General features: G+C 36.9%; 1 protein-coding gene across 4 annotated transcripts in view; it reads left to right on the top strand.

The window, feature by feature from the left end:
- Positions 1-26,759, top strand: part of SH3GL2 (SH3 domain containing GRB2 like 2, endophilin A1) — a 93,946-nt gene that overhangs the window by 36,733 nt on the left and 30,454 nt on the right. The window contains exons 2-3 of one of the 4 annotated variants that reach the window (XM_087926582.1): positions 15,875-16,012; positions 16,665-16,752. The exons of 1 other annotated variant lie outside the window; for it this stretch is intronic. Coding sequence is in view for 1 of the 3 variants with exons in the window: in XM_087926581.1 (XP_087782707.1) it covers positions 4,590-4,643 (54 nt within the window). In the remaining 2 variants the exon portion in view is untranslated. Of the gene's footprint in view, positions 1-4,522; positions 4,644-15,874; positions 16,026-16,664; positions 16,753-26,759 lie in introns of all 4 variants that reach the window. 2 more of the 4 variants (XM_087926583.1, XM_087926581.1) reach the window with 2 other exon arrangements.

The raw sequence follows: 26,759 nt of genomic DNA, 5'->3' as shown, positions 1-26,759 counted from the left end.
GCTGTGAACATTCACGTTGTTGGTTAGTATAGCTTTCCCAAATTGCTTTGTTCCCTGAAGCAAGGAACAAGATGCCTTCTGCTCCCATTACATCCCCTAAAGCTGCCAGTGATGAATCTCCTTTATCACTGTTTCAGGAATCACCTCCATCTGACAACAGTAGGCTACCTTCAGAAGTGATTTCCAACTCCAGTGGTATACTAATAATTGTAATCACTTTCTGCTCCCTAAAGTCTGCTCCTGACACTTGCTTCACTTCACCAAATGATGGGGCTGACCTTGATCATTAATTCTGGGATTTCTGATTCATTTTTTCCAGATGCAGACTGAAGCTTTAATTGTTGTTATTTATTATTAATAGCCTTACATTATTATTAATAGCCTTACTAATCGTCTGATTAGTGGTGATAAAGAGCCAGTTTGGTGTAGGCCCCAAGCTACAAACCAGGAGATTGAGCATTCTAGTCCAGGGGTTTCCTACCTTGGCAACTTGAAGCCTGGAGGACTTCAACTCCCAGCATTCCTCAGCCAGATGGGGGTGGATAGGCATGAAACCTGCTGGTGATTGAGCCGATCACTCTCTCTCAGCCGTAGGAAGCAAGCAAGGGCAAACCATTTCTGAAAATGTTGCAAGTAAGCCACTCAGGATTCTGATGGATGGTCATATAAATATTTTAAATAAATAAAGGGCTTCTCTAGAAAGTCATCCAAGAATGAAGACAGATTGAAGAAACACCAACATTAGTAGTGGTGATGGTCGTATTGATTTATACCCCATCTTTCTGTCTGTCAGGTACTCCACGCTGCTAACACACAGACACAGACACACACACACATACTTTGAATGTCAAAACATTTGAAATTATTGTGAGGTTCTTTCAGGAGTCTGCCAATCTGGAAGTCTTTTTCTTGCTTTTTTCATTGTCAGACATTTGCACATATTCTCATATCTCGACATATTAGTCTAGATAAAACTTTGCACATACCAATCCGATTCCAGCTGATGTACCATTTTTATGTGATTTTGAAACATCTACTGTATAAGCTTGTAACATTCAAGTAATTTCAGGTTCATGCTACTACTGCAGTTATGTGTGGAGGAAGCCTCTTATATTTCTGCAGAAATGACTTGAAATGGTCTTTGCAACCATAATTTACAAGCTAGGTGTTAGAATTTTAAACTTTTCAGGGAAACAGCTCAGTGATGTTTACAGCCAGGGATGGGCACGTGAAGCTAATGTTAAGTTAGACCAGACTCTTAGCTTGGGAAAACCAATATATCAACAATGTTCTGAAGTCTTTTTTTTACAAACCAGTGCTTTTGATTAAAAAAGAAAACCCACAAAGTTATAACCTCAGTGGAAAAACAAAATGTGGCAGCTCTTGTTACATTTTTTTCCAACGATGGTTTATGGACTCCCTGCTACAAATTCCTCGAGTTTTATAATTAACGAATGCTGCAGTTAACCATAAACTTAAGTCTTTAATCATTGTCACAAAAATAAATGTACTGATATTATCAATAAACTTTTTAATGGGAATCAAATTAAATGCTTGTAGAAGGATTATTTACCTGAAAAAAATCAGGCTATGTAGTAGATAAGATTGCCTTATTAATTATCTTATTAATTATCTAAGACAAGCTCCTTTTTAGCTTTCAGCTGTCCTTCCTTAAACTAATCATGATTAGATTCACATATCACAGTAACCTGCAAATTACAACCCACCATTGATTTACAAATTATAACTGACAGATCCTAAATAGACTTTTCCTTTCTTTTTAAAAGCTTGAATTCTGCAAACTTCCTGGACCAGTGGACACATTTTTTTAGAGCAATGGTATAATAGTTCTCACAAAATGGCCCTTATGGTTAGGTATGTATGTATGTTATCAACCAAGACTTGCAGCAATTAATAGCATAACAAGAATATTAAAACTACCATTATACACTGCTCATTCTCAGCAACCACCAAAATAAGACCTTTCAAGTGCTGCCTGGAAGTTTGATTTTAACTAATTCTTGGGAATCAATTATCAAGCAATTAACTTAGCCTTAAGATAGTAATTATCTGTGTAGCCTTTGACCATTTATATTTTCTAAAAATACCCCCTGCGTCTCTGTGGGACCCACAGATGTAGATGGAAGTACAGAGGATGCTTGTTTTGCTTTTCAGTCTCCATTCAATTTTATTCTTAATTAAAGTGATGTAAGAAGAAAGGACAAAGAGCCTTGTGGGCATCTAGGTAGATATCTGTAGATACATTGGTGACTTCAGACTCAGTGTCGGAGATGAGAAGTTTAGTGTAATAAACTATAACAAGTACAGTCTTCAAGGCGCCTTTGTTAGATTATAATCTAATTTAGGGCTTATTCATATAATGTAACCGGGACATAAAAATAGGTTAAAAAAATTAAAGGAATTCTGTTTGTGTGTGCAATATTATATCTCTTTCACATAATATCTCTCCGCTTCCCCCTTCCTCCCCCCTCTCTCCCCATCCCTCTATATACACACACACATACACACATATATATGTATACACATGCATCACACACACACACACACACACACAATATATATATATATATATATATATATATATATATATATATATATTTTGTTTTGGGTTTTCTCCCGTAAGATTAAAGTATATAGCAGCGTTTGATGAAGTCTCATTCATCATCTTCAGGCTTTGTCTCCGGCTCTGTGCTTCTCAGAGTGCACACTGAGAAGCACAGAGCCGGAGACAAAGCCTGAAGATGATGAATGAGACTTCATCGAAACGTGCTCTATATCGAATCTTACGTGAGAAAACCCACAACCAAAGATCCACATATAAATACCCATGAACCTCAGAAAACATATATATATATAGAGAGAGAGAGAGAGAGAGAGAGAGACACACACACACACACACATGGATTCCACTTGATAAAAAAGCGGCCTCAAAAGAAATCTAAACAAGGATTGACAACATCAACAAGCATTGCAGCCCAATACACACAAACATGCACACACTGCATTTGCAATGCAGAATTTGGACTAAATATATGTATTTTTAACTTGAATTTTACTTTTCTTACATTGAATGTGAAAAATCCAGAAAAAATCTTCCATATGAGGTTGGAATTACAAAAAAAGTATCAATAAATGCATCTTGTTTGTTTGTACATGTAGTATATAGGGCTGCTAGCTTAACATTGGGTCAAAATTCTTCTCTACGGTGGAGAGTAGTAACAGTACTGAATAAATAATAGAACAAATTCTTTTTTGTGCAATTTCTAGGGCTATCTTGTTCAGTGGTGGGATTCAAATTTTTACTACCGGTTCTGTGGGCGTGGCTTAGTGGGCATGGCAGAGGAAGGACACTGTAAAATTTCTAATCAGAGGTGGTATTTACCAGTTTTCTGAACTATTCAAAATTTCTTCTACTGGTTCTCCAGAACTGGTCAGAGTCTGCTGAATACCACCTCTGATCTAGTTTCTCTGAAGTTCAATTTTATTTGTCCTGCAGAAGAGATTTGTAAGAATCTGGAATTTATTTTTCAATCCATACAAGTATTTCTTTGTGAATATACTTATGATTGCCTTTAATGATGCTATGAGACACCATTGTAGAAGCCTGTCAGCCATGTGACACATGTGTCAGCCATGTGACATGATGACCATGCCATCTTAGGATGGACTGCTTCTTTTTTTCACCTACTAGAGCAGTGAAGGGATATATATATAGTACTCAGTATTAATTAACATCAAGAGAGATGCATTTTTAAACTGAAAAGGTTAACAGGTCCTAAAAGGTCTTCTAAGTGGATGGTTTCTAAAATTACCTATCCTTACAGTGGATTTCTTTCTCTTATGTTAAACACCATTGTTTTTGAGGGCAGAAGAGGTGAGGGAAACAATGGAAATATCTGACCAGTAAATTTAAATTTGTCTTACAGTAAAATAGGACAAGCTTACTTTATTTTTGTTTTAATTAGGAATTACTACAAGTAATTAAAAAGGTATCATTTATATAGGAACAGCAGGCAAATTCAAAACAGCAGGCAAGCTCAAAACTGAACAAAATATATTTACAAATTATACACCGGTAAACTGCAAATGGGGGCTGACAGGTCATTTGGACATAAGATTCCTGAATTTTTAAGACTGTTTAAAAAGTTGCTTTACTGCTATACTTTGTGTCTCTTATCTGATAATCTTATTTATTATGAAAAATACTTTCCTCCATTTATTTATATAATCAGATATTTTTAGTTTCCAGGTATCTTCTGTGTGAGTGACTTTTTTTAGAAACAGACAGATAGTTAGGTTTGCTTGAATGTTCTTCAGGAAATTGTGGGGGTGGGTGGGGGGAGTTGTCTAACTTTCTAAAAACAGGAAGTGCTCTTCAGCATTAAACTAAGACTCTTCCTCTGGGGGAATTGCAGCAACATAAAGATAAAGCATAGTTAACAATATCATTCCAGGGGTAACTCTGTGGCAAAGACTGTTTTGAAACGACATTTTTTTGCAGCTTTATGCCTTACCTTCTAAAATCCCATCCCTGATGTGGAATCTGTAAATCTGCAGAGAATTTCTTAATGATCCATCTAAATGTGTGGCACAGTATCCCCTTAACTGGATTTTCCCATCTGGTGAGTTTTACATAAAGAGAATATGAAAACCTCTTCCTGATTCTCAAGTCTCTAAGCACTGGCTTAGTGCCTCACTTTGCATCTCTTGTAAAAGTATCCAACAGAGAAACTGCCAAAATTCTGGATTTAGTGGTTTAATCTCCCTTGATCTCAAAAGGCTGCTTAGCTTTCTTCACTTGCACATGGCATCCTCTTCCCTCTGCATTAAGGGAGTAAGTCCAGCTAGTCTTCATGCTTCAGGGTAATATTTAACTTCTAAAGTGGTCCATAGGCGTAGGCAATAACTATAGGATATAGCTAACACCTCACCCGTGTCCATCATTGCACAGATATGAAAAAAACCCTTCTTTTTCCCATATTAAGGAATTCAGATTCATAGTCACATAATTTTTACTCCTTACAGTCCTCAGAGGCAATCAGTGGTATCACAAAACATTCCTGGTTTTCAAAAGACTTAAATTTACATACTACATGTAAACATACAGTATGTAAAATTGTCATGGGTTTAACATTTTCCCCACCATTTGTTTCAAGACTAATGCAGAATGTCTCTAACACCAAGTTTAAATGTGAAAGGTTGTCATGTTTTATCAGTGATAATTAAGGATTCTAATTAGTAAATATATTGTGTGACCATATTGAGCTACAGATGGCCAAGTTTCATTCCCTTATCAGTTGAAATTTCAAGAATTAAGTATTTTTCAGACAGTGCTGGTCTGCCTGGGGTTTTCTTTTTGTAACTGGAATCAGTGTATTTTCCAGATATTGTTTAAAATAATATTCTATTTGTTCTAAGAAAAAATAATTATGACATCTTAGCATAAGAACTTTAGAATTACTGTAATTTAATAAGCCTCCCCTGCTGCTTCCTATTTTTAGACCATTGCAGGTGTCATACAAAACTGCACACCAGCGGGGGATTAATTCATAAGAAACAAAAGTCATGTCCTCTTCATTCTGATCTACTTAGAACCTAAGACCTTGTTTAAGACGGTTTAATTTGAGGTTGCAAGATTGGTTTTATGGCAGCTTACATCGAAGACTATTTCCTGTTGATTGCTTTTATTATACTATTTTGAGTATCCTAGAGTATCAATTTAAAATCTGGTTAAATTGCATGGATCATTTATACAGTTTTAGATGTTAACTGCCATATAACAGGCTTCAAAAGAAGGATATGATTTTTTTAAAACGGGAAGGAGGAAAGAGACAAGGTGGAAGATAGAAAAAAAATACATATACAAAGATCAGCCAACGTAATGCAGCACTTAAAGATGTTAGACTAAGTTAAGGAGATAAGGTTGGGAAAGCCACAAATAAAGTGCCTTACGATCCAGAAGAAAAGGCAAGATAGAAATAGTTAAACAAATTTTCATATCAATAAGTAAAGACATTACAAATTACAGATATAAATAAATAAAACTTGTTTCTAAAAATAAACCTAGGCTTTGTAGATCCCATCAGTTAATGGGTTCACTTTAAGATAACTTTAAAAGAATCAGATTGGTCTCTTGCTAGAAACCATTAGACTGGGAGTTCAAATCCGGCCTTAGCCATGAAAGCTAGCTTGGGCCAGGCCAATCTCTCCCTTTATCTCAACCCAACTCACCTTACAGGGTTGTTGTTGTGGAGAAAATAAGAAAATTGAGGAGTATTAGACATGTTCACCACTTTGACTTGTTTTATAAACATAAAGGTGAGATATAAATTAATTAAATAAACACCTAGCCTAAAATCTAGCAGTTCTCAATTAATTCAAAGTATTGGGGAATTGGGGAACTCAAAAAGGTCTTGCAATTATTAAATGCGCACATTGGTAAATACACTTTTGATGTCCTTGCGATGGCTATGTTGGAACTGATTGTGTTCTGCATTAAAGATTATTTTTCCCTCTTTTGCATCTATAGTATCTAGTCTGATGAAATTTATTTTCCTGGACAAATCATGCAATTATAACAATGAGTAGAGCTTCTTTTATGTGCCTTCCAATATTTAGCTATTGAAAAAGTATCTGTAACATCTGTAGAATTTGTAAGTTTCCAGAAATTGCAGCTACTACTGTGAACTATATTGTAGTTGTATTAACATCTGTTGCTGTTTTTTTATGGTGTATTCAAATTTTTATGATTCCATCTTTCATGTGCCCCTTTTTATGGCAAGCTGTTTCTAAAACACTTCTTAGTGGATGATATATACATGTTAGAAAAAATAACTATACTGCTTTGATGAAATAGACTAGTTCACATTTCTTTAAAGACATCTCATATTTATTGTTTTCTGTAAGGGAGTCGTTGTTCCCAATACTACTTCTTAACTTTATTAAATAAACAACAAACTAGAAAGTTAAGAATTTTCAACTCTAAAATATGACTTATTTGACAAATGAAGATTAGGCCGCACTTTTGTTTTCTTCTTGGAGGCACAATTACTCTTAGAAGCTGACTGATATTCTATTAATCCTTCAGTCATTCTTGACTCCCGCCATCTATGTGGACAGATTTATGCGGGTTTTTGGCAATATATTCAGAAATGATTTTACAGTGTCCTCTTCAGAGATTTTATTTTTTGATTTCTCAATCTAAAGCCGAAAGCAAAGGGACTGACACAACTTACTCATCTGGCTTTTGTGTTGTGTGTTAGAACTCACATTTTTATGCTTTTGATCAATCACTCTTGATAGGTTCCTCAAGTTGTTACGCTGTGTCAAAGCTACTTCTGATTGTTCAAGGGAAATAGTTTGAAACTACTTGAATCCTTATATGTTTTCTCTTTTTCTGTTTCTCATTTCTCAGTATCTTTTTTTTTATAAGTAGACTTGGGAATTCCATTCTTCCACCTTAGTTATCTTTGTTTTTCAGTTTCTTTAACTCTGCATTTTATTTGCAACTGGAAAAGTTTATGACTTTCAATATCGTAGAGCTCACATATTTTGTCCAGAAATTTTTTAAAAATCGGCTGTTGTTTAAGAATATTACCACTCTTGCGATTTAATGCCTCTAAGTGCATTTCGCTTCATTGAGGGCTGCAAAAACAGAAGCAAACAAAACACATCCAACAATCAATTATGTTGGGTCTACATTTTAACCAGCACACTAGGTATTTGAACGAATTGATTGTAGCATATGCCTTTGACATTTTGGTGGGTGCGTTTATTCCTTCAGGGTATGACAGCGCTGGCCTTTACAGGGAATATATTATTATACTCCGCTCTAAGTATAATGCTACAAGAATCTTTATTATAATGCAGTAAGAATCTTTTATTTTTTAATAGCAAAGATATGTCCCCTGGAACCATCTCTTTCGAAGGTTGTATCTCATCAATCTCTCTTTCCGAGGACCTAACTTCCCCTTTGATAAAAACAAAAATTATATTTTTCTCCAAGGACCTTTATAGCTTTATAGGCTTTCTGCTAATGTACTTTAATTAAGATTCCTTCATCTTAATTCAGTTTAAGCAGAGGCCTGAGTGTATGCCCTAATGGGCTGTTACACTTCTAGGATATTTGTAGGTTTTAAAGACATAAAATTGCAGTAGCCTGGCTTGAGGGAAATGATAAGGCTTTAAATATTAGAGCTTTAAAATACAGGTAAGTAGTAATTTCTAGGCAAACTAAAAAGTGAGGCTGAAAAACTATGTAGTGGGTCCTTTCTGACACATTTCTGGTCTTGCAAGAAGCAAGAGAAGCAATGGGGAAATGCTGTGCGTTATGTGTGACAGTAGGGATTTTAGCTTGCTTTCAGCAGCTGCTTGCAAAGCAGTAAAAGGGTGAAGCAGAGCAATCGTAGGCAAAAGGAAAAAGAGCAGGAGGATATTCTGACAGCTGGAGCTGCCTAGAGAAGTGCTCCATTTTGGCTGTGTTTACCACAGCAGAGAATTCTGGGAGTGGAAGTCCATGGCTCTGGGAACAGGCCAAGTTGGAAAACACTGGCATTAAAACATTGCTTTATAAAACACACACGCTATTATAAAATATGGAACCTAGGACAAATAATTGGATATATCCATGAAAGGGCAAGAGCAGGGATGTCAAACTCAAGGCCCGTGGGCCTTATCCAGCCCACAGAGTGCTTAGATCTGGCCCGCGGGCCCGCCTTGGAAACAGCACAGGACCAGCCCGTAGTGCCTGTGCCAGCGAAAATGGAGTTCAGCAGGGTCGTACGCGGCCTCCACATTTTTGTTAGCAGAGGACTGCAGGAGCTGTCGCAGCCAAAAATTGAGCCTCGATGAGTGACGTCAAGCTGGCCACACTCCCTGGCCATTTCTCCCTCCGGCCTTGAGAGGTCAAACACAACTGTGATGTGGCTCTCAATTAAATTGACATCCCTGGGCTTGAGCATGGGTGGCCAACCTTTTGGCTTGCCCGGGTTGCACTGAATGAAAAGGCATTGCATTTGACCCCATATAAAATACGTAATATAGTTAAATGTATATAAATAACAATTTAATTTTTTTATACTAGCTATCCAGGGCTACACGTAGCCTGTGGGCCCCAGGTTGCACATGCCTGAGCTAAAGCATACCTGTAATGGCTAGGAACACATGGGCAAGCAAGGAAGGCAGGTCTTGAGTTGTAAGACAACAAGAATGACCTTCTGCCTCTCCTCCTCTATCTAATGAAAACAAAAACAGTCAACTTAATATTTCAAGTTGAGAAGAGAGAAATCTGGGTTGCAAAAATAGCAAGAAGGAGATGGAGGAGAGATTAAAAGAAGTGGTTGTTTGCTATTTCCCCTGACCCTGAGGAAGTATGTTTAGATGTTCCAGAAAAGCCAATAGTAAGTTAAGATAATAGTTAATAGTTAAAATACTATTAAGATTACTTAATAGTAAGTTAAGAATTAGAGAGGTGACTTCCTATACAGGAATTGTTTGTGTAGATGTAAGTAACTAAGATCATCGGAAGCTCTTAAAATGTTATGCTTTTGGTTTAATTTGTGTTGATAATTAAATACCCCAGTGTCTCTGAGAGATTAATACTGTAAATATGATTATCCTCTCTAGTTTCATGTTCTTTGCACATGCTCATTGACTTGCATAGTTTCTTTTTGGGTATCTTGAAACCTCAGTACCTCCAGAGACTTCCAAACAAGACCACTGAAGCTATTTTAGTTATTATGACTATTGCTCGGTCTGCTTAGCAACCTTACCTTTCCTTTGTACCATTCACCGGGTGATTATTTTTAATATGTTGCATGTGATTTTAGCAGCACTATAGACCATAAGCTTATCACAGAAGTCAGATTTACAATTTTTAAAATCATTTTTAAATAAAACTTAATTTATGATTAAGGCTTGCTCCTCCATTCCGATTCCTAAGTGGGCCATATCTTTCTCTCTAATGTCCCTCCAACTAAGGTTGCAGTTACATGAAGTAGTTCTATATCTTTTAATTCATTTCAACCATTCTTATATGTCCCTGATCTGCTAGTTCATTATGGGAGGTTTGAAATGAAGAGGAAAGGGATTTTCTGTACAAATAGATGGTGGCAGTGAAAGTACTACAAAGTTGCTGTTCCCAGGCAGGAAGGGAGGCCAGGTTGTGTAAAACTTCTAGGTGAGGAAGTAAAGATGCCTTTTTCCCTATGAGCTCAGCCCTTGCCATCACAAGTTTGCACGATCATTGCAAACTGCATAAAAACCCATATGGATTGATAGGCATCAAACATGCAGTGCAAGCCAAAGATCATTGACTTACAAATCTTTCACATTGTTTGCATCAATCCTTATTTAGAAAATCTTGGATACAGGTAGTCCTCAACTTACAACCATTTATTAGCGACTGAAGTTACAATAGCACTGGAAAAAGTGATTTATGACCATTTTTCACACTTATGACCTTTGTAGCATCCCCATAGTCACAGATCAAAATCCAGAGGCTTGGCAACTGGCATGTATAAACGATGGTTGCAGTGTCCGGGGTCATGTGATCACCTTTTGCAACCTCCTGGCAAGCAAAGTCAATGGAAAAGGTAGATTTATTTAATAACTATGTTCCTAACTTAACAACTGCAGTGATTCACTTAACAACTGTTGCAAGGAAGGTCATAAAATGGGGCTCTCTTAATTACCATTTTTCAACTAAATTTGCAAACAAGTCTCTATGGAAAGACCCAGCTCTTCTTTTGAGGTAGCGTTAGACTGAATTGTGCCCAGTCTAATTATGCTGGTTCTTCTGTGTAAAATATAATTGAGCGTAAATTGAATGTCTAAAGCACGGATGTCAAATTTGTGTCACGTTGCCATCGTGTGACATATTGCGACGTTTTTCTCTTTGCAGAGCTGCGATGGGCATGGCCTGCGTGTGATGCATCCAGCTGGTGGGCCACCAGTTTGACACCCCTGGTTTAAAAGATTTTTTTCTCATCTAAGCTAGTGTCCATCTTTCTTCCTAAATATCTAACAAATAAAAATATTTTATCAGTCATGTTTCTATAAGCTCTGTTGAGAAAATTTCAAAATAATTGGCAAGATAATATACAGCATATTGTTTAAAAAATAAGAATAGGATCTCAACTAATTTAATTCCCATTAATTGATTGAAGTCTATTCTCTAAAGTCTAAATGTACCCCCTAAAAGCTCTTAACACTTTTTAAAAAAATATTGCACCATATACCAGCTTTTGACCTTCTTGTGAAACTATTTTAGCTATTATGACTTTGTAGTGAATACATTTTGGCATGTCTACTGGCGGACTGTCTGATATTGAATATTCACAAAGAGAAACGAGATTCCGAAGAGGAATAAAAGAAAGAATGGAATGCAGCATCTCAGATCAGAGGGTGGAAATGAATGGTTGAATCATTCTGAAGAATCTCCTGTAGGACAGCTGGACTCTAGCCTATGAGTCATGGGCAGTAAGTTATACTCATTCTTGCAGCATTGTATGTTCTGTTAATTAAAATTTAACAACGAACACAAGTGCACACTAGAGAAGATTACTATTTTTTCTTAATGTCATATCTATCACTCTTCATTGACAAAGTTTATATCTGTTTAGCTAGCTGAGCCTCGTAGATCCGCTTTTCCACAGCTCACCAGGAGATTGATCTAAGTGGAATTTTTTGCAATGTCTTACTATAAGCTTAGTGATTCGAATTGATTAACACAGGTTAATCTTTAAAAATTTATTCTTGCCGTAAAGTTACATTAACATGTTCAGTAAGGACCATTTTATGTTGGAGGAGGCCTCCTGGTTCCAAGTTGGTGAAGACTGAAATTCAAAATCTATTTTTCTGCTTGCATTTTTACATGCTTTCGAAGTGCTAGATTGGCAGAAGCTGGGACAAGTAACGGGAACTCACTCCATTACGCGGCGCTAGGGATTTGAACCGCTGAACTGCCGATCTTTCTGATCGACAAGCTCAGCTTCTTACCCACTGAGCCACTGTATCCTTACTTTGGATAAAATACAAAATAGCAAAAAAACCAAAACAAAAAAAATCGGGTTAGGGAAAGGAGAGGTTAAAGAAAAAGCAAAATCAGTAGTGCAAAAAAGAAGGGTGGGGAAGGATAAAAAATAATAACTTCCAATTTTCTTTGATCAGATACAGATATAAAATACATTAATCTCTTATTCTAACATCAAAAATAATACACGGTGTTTCTAAAATCATAGGTAGTTCCAACTGTCAAATTACATAATTAAATGTTTATTTTTTCAGTTTCTAGCAAAAACTCCAGTGGTTTCCAAGGAGAAACAAATTTAGACAAAGTATTTTCTTTAATTAGAGTAGCTTCATCATCTCAGCCAATTCTATTAGCTTCAACATCCATTGCTCCATTGAAGGAATTTGTAAATATTCCCATCTCTTTATATATAAAAGTCTTGTGTCATATAGAGAAACCAAATCCTATGTTTTCTTTCAATCTGAAAGAGAGGAAAACTCTGGTTTCAATTCTACTTTTATTTTAAGAACTCTCTGATTTATAATATATATCAGGTCACAATATTTCCTAGTTTTCTTAAATATCCACCAAAGTTGATAGAATATGAATTTGATAGAACATTCATCATATTGCTTACATTCCAACTTATATTTGATACTCCTTTACACATCTTTGACAATTTATCAGGTGTTAAATACTAATGATACATCATGTTATAAAAATCATCTTTCAAATTCTAATTCAATGTAAATTTCAGTCCTTCACACATTCTCCCACCAATTAAGCATTATATTCAGAATTTTTTGCCCATTTAATCATACATATCATCTTCTGTACTCATTTTTAGTAAAAAGTTACATATCTTTGCAAAAACATGCCCATCATCAGTACACAGATCCAAGTCAATGTCAGTTTTCTCATTTATAAAATCAAAACTCCTCTTGTCCAATTGAAACCTTTCTGCCAACTGAACATAACCAAACCATTGACATGTGATTTTCCATTTCTAATTCTTCTCTATTTTTAATTTAGCTTCTCCTTAAAAAAAAAAAAAAAGGTCAATCAGCATTGGTCAACCAAGACTTTATAACTATTATACAGGAACCCTATATTTTTTTTTTAAAGAGAACTATTATTCAGGAGCCCCAGGGGGCCACGGTGGTAAGATGCTGGTAAGACGCTGGGCCTGCGCACCACTGAGGTTGGTGGCTCAATTCCCATGAGTGAATAAACTGCATAGGGATGAGAAAGGAACCTCTCCCGATTGCCTACTGGCCTTCAGGTGTCCTGCGGGTAAAGATATCACCGGCCTGAAAAAAATCCTTTCACAGACACAACCAGCCACCTCGGTGATCCCTGGCTAACACGTGCCATATGCAGGAGCCCTGTTGATGCAGTGGTTAGAATTCAGCATTGCAGGCTAACTGCCCACAGTCTGGAGTTCAATCTTGACTCAGCCTTCCATCCTTCCGAGGTTCGCCAAATGAAGGGCCAGATAGTTGGTGGCAATATGCCAACTCTGTAAACCGCTTAGAGAGAGGTGCAAAGCACTATGAGTGCTATTACTATTGTTATTGAAGATTACCATTTACAATAAAAAATAATGCAAACTGCTTCTAAAAAACATGAAGACGTTACAGGGGATGCACTTCTTTTAAAATCCCAAAAGATGTTTGTTTTTCTCTTGAATTTGAAAACTTAAATCTGGGTCATGCGATACAAATCTTTTAAGACTAAACGTATAAAAAATAAGCAACTCTTTTGCATTTCTAACATTGAAGGATCTTCATTCTTAGGCTCTTCATTCTATCTTGAAAGAAACTCACCACTGGTTTATTTGAATGAAGGTTAGGCTCTTATTCACACATTCCCCTCAGTGTTGTTTTCTATTTTTATAATATTGCCAAATAGAACTTCGCTATTGTGTCATATTTGCTTATTAGCCCCTGCTTTGCAGATTTAATTTGGGCTAATTTGAGGAGCTGCTACCCATAAAAATGCAATATATAGGACAGGCAGCCAGATGAATGAGTCAGAACGACAGCTGAGAGAGGCTGGGGCAAGAGACAGACTCATTCATCCTCTTACAAATGTGGCTGACATCAGAAGCTGAAGCCTGCAGGATGCAGATTCCTTTCCGTCACGATTGTGCTAGTATTTGCTGCGCCTCTGAAAGGAACACAGCTTGGCTGGCAAGATAAAAATCACCGCATTCACAAATCGCTGGAAGAGTGGGCAATGCTGGTGTGGTTTCCACTGCTCTCCTCCTGTGAACCCAGAGCAGCTGTGCCCCTGGGATTTGCCCAATTTATTCTTAGCTTGTGCAGAGAGGACTGGGGTGGAGTAATGGAAGAGCACTGTAGACTCTTCAGAAAATAAAACCTACTACTTTTGCTCTTGCACGACTTTTTAGGTTCTCTGGTACACATTACCTGTATCTCCTTAATATTTAATATTGACATCCTTCTGTTTCTTTAAAAGCTGATACATTACAGCAGTGGTCTTCAAACTTGACAGCTTTAAGACGTGTGGACTTCAACTCCCAGAATTCCTCTTCCAGTCATGTTAGCTCAGCAGTTCTGGGAGTTGAAGTCCACAAGTCTTGAAGCTGTCAAGTTTGAAGACTTTTGCATTACAGCATCCTAGGTCCTTGGGAAGAACTTGGTGCATATGAAGACCAAGCTAAGAACCGGCAACCATGATTTTTTTTGTGATGACGTACAATAACAATTCATTTTAAACCTGTATTCCACCCAATGCTCAAGGATTCTAGATGACTCACAACAGTCAAATTATTAAAAAGATGGCAAGCAGGATGAAGGGAAGGTCTTCATGGCTCTTCTAACAACAAAAGAGTGGGAGCCAGATAGTTCCATAGGGCAGGTGCTGCTCTGGGGAAGGTGCACTTCTGGGGTCCTGAGAGATGGCATTGTTCAATCAAAGGACATCCCCCACCTAGCATGCAAACTCTGCAGGATCAAATCAGGTGGGCAGACATTACGGGAAACAGGTGTACTGGTAGTGTATTGGTATAGAACATTCTGCCATGTTCTATATAACTAAAGGCCTTACTATAATCAATGAAGCAAAGGAAAGGTCTTCAAATTCTCCTTGTCTTTCGATTATCCATCTTTTTTTTAAGCGTCTGAAATCGTGTTCTGTTTTCCAAAATCTTCCTTGGCATGATCTCATATTTTATACATTCTTTTGTATCTCCTTTCTTCAATATAGATTTATGTATTAGAGGGTTTTTTCCTCCCAATCATCATGCCATTCTGAAATAAACAGTAAAAGGCTAAGTTAAAATTTTGATTTTAGAAAATTATAATGGACTAAAGATCCAGATAAAATTGGTATATTGAAAACTATAAGGAACAAACAGCTTCTCATGGGAAATTCTGCTTTGGTTTACAAGACAAATCAAAGATAATTTTATGATTTCAAAAACTGGACATTAAAGGGGACTAAAGATTTTAGGCAGAGAAAAAATTTATAAGCCTGTAAAATATTGCATAACATAATCTCAATAAAAATGCCAAATGAGACTTTTGAAGAATGGAATAAGAAAAATGTAGTCCCAATATCAACAATGTCAGTAATTATGTTTGCCTCTATGGATGGACTATGTCCAAAAGATGTTATTAAAAAATGACGGATATAGAACAAATTTTAGCAGACAAATACAGATGGTATTGAAACTGGATTTCAACTAGTAGGCCAAGAGAATGATTTTAAAAAGATGTTTCACTGGATATACAAAATAAACTGGCTGAGATCTCAGAATGTAAAAGGGAAATATAAATGACAAACCCAAAGAGTGACCTGGATAATATTTTCTCACAGATTTACAAAGGAGGTTTATTAAAGTTTTGAAGAACTCTGTTCAATGGGACAAAGAAGGAATGAAAAAATCAAATCCTAATGACAATATTTGAATGAACACTTCTGATAACACTTCCTGCTGACACCAGGAAATATGATGTTGTATGGATTTGTTCATAGATAAGACATGTGCTATGGGATGAAGAGAGAAATCTTTATAGCCTTAGGGGGTATGAAGAATCACTAAATTTGTTTATAAATGTTTTGATAAGGGTTGGAAGTCACTTCTTTATTTTTTCTTTCTCCGTTCTTTTTCTTCTTTTCTTTTTTGTTGCGCTTTTTTACTCCTTTCCAGTCTCTTTTAAGTTTAGTTTATATTATAATCAAAATTCTTAATAAAATCATTTTAAAAGATATGAAATACTTTTGAACTCTGAGTTAACAGTTATTGTGTTGTGTGCTGACAATGGCATTGTAATGCTTATGTATCTCATTCAAACGCAAAGCTCGCTATAATTATTATACCGCAAATTAACTTGCCTGGGAAACATCAACCAAAGAGATAATTGCCTAGTAGCGAATTGTTTTGCCAGCTATAATATTTTAGCTGTAAATGTGGTGGTACTACTCGTGACTGCTGAATTTAAATATGATGGCATTAAGCCAGCTAGTTTACTCAAGAGAAATAAAACCTTTAATTTGCAAAGATGTGGCTTATTAAGGATGAGGCATCACACAGTTATTATTCAAATATAATTAAATAAAGCAGGAGATGACGCAAACTAATTTTAATCTTTCTTGCCATTTACAGGATCATCTAAGTGCAGTCAAGAAATATTTTCCAAAATCACAGAAGCATAATTGCAAAGAGGCATTTACTTTCTTAGTTCCCGAGAAAAGTGAGGCTTTATTTTATTATTGGTGTCCTCCATCTCAAATCAATGCAAGATTTATTCTGAGAAACGTACTTTTGATGTAAATCAAATATTGTACTAGATAAAATGGGTGCCAATTACAATGCAAAATAGTTGTGCCGTATTTGTTCATATGATTATTTCAACAAAACTGATTGAAAACCACCTAGGTCATCAGATTTCAAAACCAAACATTATCAACATGAGTGTTAAGAACACAGCAAAAATGATCATTGTAGGCTCCCTAAGAAGAAAGGATCTTCTTTTTTTTGAGCATGTCTCAAATTCCAAATGACCAGCTCTCCCATATACCATTTTGAAAGGCATAAAATGAGTCTGATATATTAAAGCAAGAATCCATATAGCCAAGGTTGTTAAACATAGTTGACAGATATACAGGTTGTCCTTGACTTACGACCATTTGTTTAATGACTATTCAAAGTTAAGATGGCCTTGGAAAAAAATAACTTACAACCTGCCTTTGAAATTACAACTATAATACTACCCCCACGGCCATGCAATTGCAATTTGGGCACTTGGCAACCAAGATAATGGTTGCAACATCTTGCAGTCATGTGATTTTTGACCTTCCCAGCTGGCTTCTGCAAGGCACAGTCATTTGGAGATGCTGGATTCATTTAACAACAACAAGATTCACTGAATGACCATGTGATTCACTTAACAACTGAGCTAAACCGTCTTAAAATCAGTTGTGATAAGGTTGTAAGTTGAGGACTAGTTCCCAGGAGCTTCTGTTGTGTTGATGATTTAAATGGAAGAGATTATGGACCATTTTTCATTTCGGGACAAAAGGTGGAATGGGAGGATTGTGGAAAAGAGACTAGACAATTCCTACCCTAAAACTTTTCCAAAACTAGTTCTGCTTCCCCAGAATGCAACTAGTTTGTTTCCATTTGTCAGTAATGCAGTCTTGGGATTCTGTGCAGTTTCTCCCCACATGTTGCCCATCCTTATTTTCTAGCAACAGAAATAAAATTAATTAATCAAGAATGAAAGTAATGAAACAGATCGTATGATATGGTAGCTTTAAGTATTTTGAACACAAAGGATCTATAATTGGGTGGATAAAAGTGGCAGAGATCGTGAAAACTTTAAAAAGATCTTCATTTGGAAATGAATGAATGGACCAATTAAGCCCCCTTTTTATATATATGTGAAAAATCTGTCAAGATTTCTTTTACGTTAAAACGGCTGTGAGCTGCAAAAACGGATTTCAGTGCCACATGGTTGGCTGCAATAAATATAATCTCTGCCATCTATAAGTTTTGGGTGCAAAAGTTCACAGCACATAATCAGATTAGAAAAATACACGTGTTTCATCACCATTATTATTATGGTAAGAGGTGTTTATAGCAACTGTTAAAAGTTGTATTTAAAAAGACATATTTGTGGGACTCACTAGAAAAGGGCATTCATTATAGAAATGTATCCACCACAGCTCACTTTCTAGGCCTTGGGATGTCAAACTTGATTTCACCGAGGGCTGCATCAGGGTTGTGTTTGGGACGGAGGCGTGGGCAGTGGGCATGGCCATTTCAATGTCACTCATGTCGGGGGCCCTGTGGTGGTCCGGGGTGGGGGGATCCTCCTGCAGCCCTCTGCCAGCAAAAACGGAGCTTGGGAGGGCTGTTTGCGGCCTTCCCAGGCTCTTTTCAGCCACGACAGCCTCCTCCAGCCCCCCGCCAGCAAAAACAGAGCCCGGAGTCTGTTTTTTTTCTGGCAGAGGAACCGCAGGCCAGTCTTCCACTATTTCCAGGGTGGCCCTCTTTCTCCAGTAATGTCACTTCTCATTTGACAGAGGTGCTTGGAGAAGACAGTTGAAAGTGATCTCAGTTCATGCCGTGGTACCTTTTCCTGGGCACATCTTATTTCTATTCCAGCAGAAATTGTCTTGATATGTTTTGCCTTGGAGTCTTCAATCCTGGACATTTGGGGACAGAATACCATTAGGGGATGAGGGTGGGTAATATTTAATCCAGTCTTCTTCAAACTAGTATTACCTGTATTGTAAACACAATATAGCTACATAGATGCAGCAGGGCATATAGAAAGGTTACCAAGCGATAGAGGGAAGAACTGTGTTTTCCATTTCTTTGCAGGATCCAGCCTTCTGATAAAGATAGAATTAAAGCAGGTCTCTCAAACTTCCAGCCCATGAGCCGGATGTGTCACATGCTGGTCACGCCCCCACAGCTTAGCAAAGGGGGAAAAAGTCCCGATACATCCTGCGATGCCGTGATGACGCGAGTTTGACACCCCTGAATTAAAGGGATCTTCTTTGGGCTATTAGTCTTTAAATGACATTGATTACATCAGAGGTCTCCAAACTTGGCAACTTTAAGACTTATGGACTTTAACTCCCAGAATTCTTCAACTTCCAGCTATGCTGGCTGAGGAATTGTGGGAGTTGAAGTCCATAAATCTTAAAGTTGCCAAGTTTGAGGGCCCCTGGATTACAGAGTTTCCCTGCCTTTTCCCTATCTGAGCAACTACTTGGCAAGGACATAATTTAGACAGATAATGCAGCAATTCCCCAGGAATCCTACTGCAGACAGACTGTACGTTAAAATCTATTTTAGGCATTAAGGTGCCTGGTTGACTCAAAATGTATCGTAAGGCTGTGTGTTGCAATGCTTCTGAGAGCTTTTGGGTATTAGAACGATGGCATTTACTTTTCAGTAGTTGCTTATTAGTCTTAACACTTTGATGTATGATATCTAAATCAAAAATACATATCTACAGTTTCTGCCTTTGCATTAGAACAACAATTTGAACTGATTTCTCATCTGACCATACCAGAAAACTTTTGCATCAAATATTGCCACTCTATATCATCTTAACCATACCGAAATCAAGATGAAATTTTCTTGGCTCAGGGAAGTTATTTACTGAACAAAAACTTTCAGCATCCCTTACCACTGGCCATGCTGTGTAGAGCTGTTGTGAGCATGGGAGACCACAGATTTCCTCTCTTCTTTAGATAGTCTGCTATGCTGAAAATTGAGTGGCCAGTTGAAAATAGGGTTCTTGCCTCTTTAATAATTAGGTACAAGGATGTATGAGCAGATATAAATGTAATCTTTGCAGAAACTTCAATGGCAGAAGATTGCAACCCCAAATTAGTTAGCAGCTAGAAAGGAGGAAACTCCATTATGCTGGAATGTAAGAAAAAGGAATTCCATATGTGGTGCTTCTGCCTGCAAGTGTTATTACTTTGCCACAAGTATTCATATTAAATTCTGAAGATTGGTGCTGTCGCCTTATTTTTCTAAGATATCCAAAAAGACTTATTTCACAAGGTCATCATTGTACTTCTGCTGAAGGTGACGAATTGCACAGGAAGGCAGCAGAGAGATTTACTTTTGTAATGATATTTGGCAATTTGCACTGGATGAAAAGTTAACATAGCAGGACAGATTCTTTGGAGAAATCATGAAAGAAGATATATGATGATAATGTATTTTCCTCTCACAACCCTCTAACTTCTTTTCTCAAAATTTTATCTAGTGTCCTGCCAATTAATTTGATTGACTAGCTTGCCTTTTGTACTTGCAGTATCTGATCTAAGTTTTAAGTTCATTGACTGTGCTAGCCTTTCCCAATTTAATGTCCTTCAATATGTTAGAATTACATAGAATTCTCAACTAGCGCAGAACATATTTCAGTTCAACCAATTTCAGTTGGCCATCGAAATGAGAAATACACATCTTTTATAGTTTAAAGTTGCATGTCCACTTGTGTGGAAATTGGGAGAAAATAGCCTTTGAATCCAGAAATTTGACTATGATATCCTCTGATAATTGCAATTATCAATATTTTTGCTTCCAGTTTTCTGTGTTTGTTTTATCCTGTTTGTTTTAGCAGGATCAGGAAAGCTAAACCCAGCTGCCTAAATAGAAACGAGAAGCAAGAAAAAGTATATCCTTTGGTTGAACTGAAATATGTTCTGTGCTAGTGGAGAATTCTATGTAATTCTAACATATTGAAGGACATTAAATTGGGAAAGGCTAGCACAGTCAATGAACTTAAAACTTAGATCAGGTACTGCAAGTACAAAAGGCAAGCTAGTCATATCCAACGATAGCCAATAAAGTTAGTTCTAATCAAAAGCCATACTTTACTTTAAATTTCAGTATTGCATTCAATTCTTATTCCCTAATATTAATTTACCAACAAAATGGCTCCAGCCTCACTTACATTATACTGAATAGGCCTGTTTCTCAAATGCAAAACAGCTAATGCACAGATACATTATAGTTGTTAGCAGAGATAGTGATCCATTTAAATGGTGTCTCCACTATCAAAATACAATTTTGTTTAATGACTTTCCTCCTGTCACACAGAACCACATAGTGTGTGGTTGTTTAAGTGGCAACAAGTTTCACTAAAGTAATCAAAACTTTTTCACCTAACATGTAGCTTCAGAGTGAAATATGATCTTCAAGAGACAATTTTGATGAAACACTCTTGAAATAAAATTAACCCTCTGTTTCAGCTACAAATACTTTGTTTTCTGCAGGCACAGCAAAGCAGTCGAAAAAGGATGCTGTTCCCAATCTCCATGAAAAATAATTCTTTAAATCCTTTCATAACTATAATTATATGTTTCCTGTCTAGTTATTGTTCAAATGGTTGTTATTTTGACAGGGTAGCATGCAAGCCTTCCTGAAATTAATAACAGCGATGAGCTTTTAGGATGCCCTGCATTACAGCTGACATTGCTCGTTTATAGGATGACACTAACTGCCTGCAAATGAATTATGTTGTACATTTTGTGCATTTTGTGCCATTGCTGCTGCTGTCTTTCCACTCGTACGTAGCCCTTTTTGTCCCCAATGAATGTGCAATAGCACTGCAGCAGTGATTCTGCAGCAAAGCGCTAGCAGAGGAAAATTTAGCAATCCCAGTGCTGCCAAATCACCTAGCAGGATGATGGATGGATGGATGGCTCAGTGGATGGGTGAGTGTGGTTTATATTGTCCCCCAAAAAATGAGACCCTGATTCTGAGGAATATGAGAAGAACCTCTGTGTAACTACAAAATCTCAATTAACTACTTGTACTTTAATGAAATGTTACAATGCCAGGTATTTATTATTATAAAATATATTTTTAAATACTAAAATAAATCCTTTCCTTAAGCTACAGCAGAAGGCCCTCTAATATCATGCCTATATCTCAGGGAACATAAAATTTAGTTCTGAATATTTGATTACATATAGTACAACGCTATACTTTGCTTTTGTTGATCTATAGTGCAGATCCAGGAGCCTGCTGGGTTATTGGCATGAAATGCAAAGCAATGTTAAGCAATCTAACAAAGGACACTCATTCTGTCCTTCTCCCAGTAAAGTTATCTATCAAGATAACCACATTTAATTTATCCAATAACCGGACTAGTGCTTCTGTTGCTTTTTAGCCTGCAAAGAAGTTTTTGCCTGTTAATGAGTTTTGTGCATCTATTACCAGTGCTTATTTTGGTTCTCTCATACTTCCCACCACCACCACCAAATAGGAGGAGTAATGGACCAATAGTTGACAGTTACCTCTGTGAATGTATGTACTCACATAATAATAATATTGCACCTGTTAAATTACTCTCATGTGGTTAAATAAAAATAAACAAGAAAATAAACAAGAGCCCAGACCAGAATCTAAACTTGACTGGATTTTGATAATGGGTATCCTTCAAGAATACTTAGATATCATTACTATCCTTTTTATCACTATATTATAAGGACATAAGCAGTGTCCTGGACCAGATCTCTGCCCTTCTAGTCCAGTAGTCTGTTTTTACTGTGATCAAATGCACAGGAAAGCATCTTGGTCTCCCAACAGCTGGCCTTCAGAGGCAAGAATGGGACAACTTGCCATAGCCAACTCACTGTGGCAAACTCACTGTGGCCAACTCGCCACGGTCGACTCACAGCGAGACAACTCATTGTGGGACAATTTAACAATTCCATTATTTCATATAAATTATTTTAACTTTTGCCATTCACATTTCATTCTGTCTCTCCTTTAGCATCCTTTAATGATTCTATTCCTCAATTTCTTTGATATTAGTGTAACTCTTATCCTGCAGTGAGTTGTTCTGCAGCGAATTGGCCGTGACACAAGTTGGCTGTGGTGAATTGTCATAGACCCTTCAGAAGCAGCCATCAAGGCTGACGGACATCGCTCCCCATGTATTGGTCCAATCTTGATACTTCCAGGATTCACTTTTATTAGCTGACCAGGACTAAATGATCCTCTAATGGGCAATGTGCTTTGTCCAGAATGTCCAGAAGAATTATATTATTATTTCATTTAGGTTAACATTAGCATCTCACTTATCCCATTTATGTCCACCAACTAACTAAAATTATCCACGATAGGCAAGGTAAATCAAAAGAGCCCAAATAGGATAATTCTCTTCAAACATCTTGTTCACATCCTCAGCTTGTACCTATCAAACTGTACAAAACTGTATTGTTGTTCAGATGCATTGTACATCTGTAACCATGTCAGGGTTTAGAATGTTATGAGATGTTTTATTCATGAGGTAGGCTGTCTTAGCTTTAAGAACAGCAGCTCGTTATCTAAGTAATCTTTCCAGCTAATCTCATAGTCATAAATCACAAAAATAAATTCACTGTTGAACAGTATCTGAAGAGTACAGGTACAAAGTCAAATATCAAAGCTGTTCCTATGGCAAGAGGTTGGTCCAATGAGAGTCACAAATTGATATTGTTATAACAAGTTATCTCCTAAGTATTAGAGACCCTTGTGGAAAATAGCAAATATACAATACCATTATGCTCCTCAAAAATAAGATTACATCCATAATTGCGGCATCTTATTAATGACTGTAGTGTCACCATGTGTTCCAAAAGAACCAAAATGGACACCAATTAATTTTTCTTATTTTATTTGGTCCTCTTCTTTCCCCACACCCGCACATATTTTATCAAGGGTATTCAAAAATTTGTGCATGATCATACATTATACATATAAAACCAGGTGTAAAGAATATTTCAGTTGCTTGCATCTATCACAAATACCCATGCTTATTAATGCATATTAGATTTTGATAAAGATTGTGTATAAAGTTTCACCCAGAGGCTAATAAAAGGTAGCTCTTTGGCTTCCATTGACTTCTGGCTATAATTCATAAATTGATGGAATATTAGGGCTCATTATTGGAGTTATGCTGGAATGCAAGAGCTTGATGGTTTGTGGAACAAGAAAAATGAAGTAAAAGTCAACAGTAAAGCTAAAAGGTTTGTAAAAGAGCTAATCAAAACATACTAGACCAAGGATTGGTATTGCTCAACAAAATATCCCAACCACAAAAGGCACCTCAACAAAATATCCCAACCACAAAAGGCACCTTTCTTTTCCTCCTGTGATATAGAGAGGCAATCTTTAGTTTGTGGTCCTACAATATTTTTCAGGAACCTGGTGGGGACAGTGGAAAAAACAGTATTGCAAGATGGGTTGAGCTAACTTTTTTAATTGATTTAAATTGCTTAAAGAACCTGGGATCATGAAAAACAGGCAATGGGGCCTCCGACTGCCTTTACTTGATCAAGGAGATTCTAGCGGTTAATCAGAGTAGTGTGAGATTGTGTTGTCATGATTACTTTATTATATATTTGTATCTGTACTAAGAACTTTGGAAGTTACTTTTTTCATATATTTTTTCTTTTCAGGTTATACTTATTCTTTTTCTCATTTCTGTCTTTTTCTAACTTTTTACTTTATCAGTTTTTGAAACTATAAATGTATGTATATGTGTAAGAGAGATTGCATGGTCACAACCCGTTAATAGAAAAGAAATAGGGAGCTGACTAGTAGTTGTTTGAGCAAGGAAAACAAATGCTGGACACACACAAACTTTATTCACTCCTGTCCATGAAGTTCTCAGGGACACAGCTTCAAAACAAAAACCATCCCCTTTGAAGCTTTGGTCATTCACACCATTAAATCAAATTCCGAAGTCCAAATAAAGAGATAAGCCAGAGAAGGATGACAAGGCTGTATAATTTCCCCCTATTTATTTAACTTGAATGCTAAATATATATCAGGGAAGCTAGATTGGAAGAAGATGACTGTGGTTGATAAAATTGGAAGGAGAAACATCAATAATCTGCACTATGCTGATGACGTTATTCTGATAGCTGAAAACGTTAAGGGACTGGAAGCTCGAGTAATGAAACTCAAGGAGCACAGTGGGTTAAAAAGGGGACTAAAATTAAATGTAAAGAAAACTAAACTAATAATAATAGAACAACCACCCTTAGAACTGACAATGAAGATATTGAAACGATGGATAGTTTCTGCATTTTAGCATGAACTATCAACAGTAAAGCAACAAGTCGAGAAATAGAACAAAGACCTGGAAAAAGATATTCAAATGCCATGATGGATCTGTACCTACAAAAATCAGACGTAGGCAAGTAATGGCATTTCCATATGGAAGTGAAAGCTATACTTCGAAGGAGTAGGATTGGAAAAGTATCGATGCTTCTGAATTTGGTTGTTGAAGACTCCTGTGAATACCAAGAAAACCAACAAATGGGTCATTGAGCAGATCAATCTAGATGAACAAGTAACCAGGCTTAAATCATCCTAGTTCAGACACATAATATGAAGACCTAGTTCCCCAGAGAAGTCTTGAATGCTGGGAAAGGTGGAAAGAAAGAGAAGACCATGACCAGCAGTAAGATGGACAGATAGTTTACAGTGGCGATGTGTGCATCATTGGAACATCTGAAAAAACCGAATTAAGAACAGAATCATCATGGAAAAACTCTATCCATGTGGTGTCCGAGAGTTGATTACAACTTGATGGCACATCATCATGTTGTTCCCCTTCCCATACAAATGCCTGGCACTTCGATTGGAGGGAATGGCTGAGTTTTCTATCTGGTTGTGAGCTGATCTGAAGCTCTGTTGAAGGGTGGGGGAGTTTTTATAGGCTTCAGTACAGAAGCCCATGATGTCAAGCCTGGGAAAATCAGGAAATCCAGACAGTTCAAATGGGTATAAAGATTTATTGTCAGCTTAAGCTCTCTAGAAGAATCTGAACTACTAATGGCCAAGGGAAATTAGAGGGAGATAAGAATAGAAGGAATTCAAGGTGGACTCGACTTAGATCCCTTGTGGGCATGAAGGGATGCGTGACTGATAATGTATTTGACCCCTCCCTTAGACTCAGCCTGGTCATCTCCTGCACATATGATCCATTTTCTTTAATTTTCTCTCTGTCATCGGCTTATCTGCAGTCCTCCTCCTTTAACAGGAAACCTTTAGCTCAGCAAGCACTGAATTTGATGATCATTTTTCTCTGGTGATGAGGTTTATCCTCAAGGAGGCTGGTGGTTTTCTTTTATCACAGACTGCTGCATGCATAGTGAAGGGTTTGTGGTTTCAGGCTCAGTAGCACATGTTCCCTTTTCTCACAGCTTTTCTAAAACTTGCCTGTGTGCCAGGAATTGATTAGGGAAACATTCTGTGTTTTTCTCCCAATACAAGCATAGCTGCTGTCAGTGCTCTGCATATTTTTTTAAAATTATATTTTTATGATTCTTTGAGCAGTTTTGTCACAGTGAAAATTATAATATCTGCATAATTCTAGAGAAATCAAGGTTGGAGCCCTTCTCGAGGTGGGGTTATAGAAAGGAAACTAGCAAGCTTAAAAAAAAAATTGCCTGATTTTTGTGTAATTTAGTATAGCTGCCCAGAATGGTCTGATTACCAACAGTGTTGCAAGCAGTTGGGATGCAGCTGAACTATTATTCTTGCAGTGCTGTACACTGAAAGCATTTGCACCAAGACAAATTCCTTGTGTGTCCAATCACACTTGGCCAATAAAGAATTATATTCTATTCTAACGATAGTGTACAATAGTATACCACCCCATAGTGCTTTTCATTGCTCTCTGGCTGATTTTACAATGTCAGCCTATTGTCCCCAACAATCTGGGTC

Source organism: Pseudonaja textilis, chromosome 2, assembly GCF_049901715.1.
Source record: "Pseudonaja textilis isolate UNSWEBS1 chromosome 2, rPseTex1.2, whole genome shotgun sequence".
In the NCBI taxonomy this organism is placed as follows: Eukaryota; Metazoa; Chordata; class Lepidosauria; order Squamata; family Elapidae; genus Pseudonaja; species Pseudonaja textilis.
This window is presented reverse-complemented; position numbering and strand designations above follow the sequence as displayed.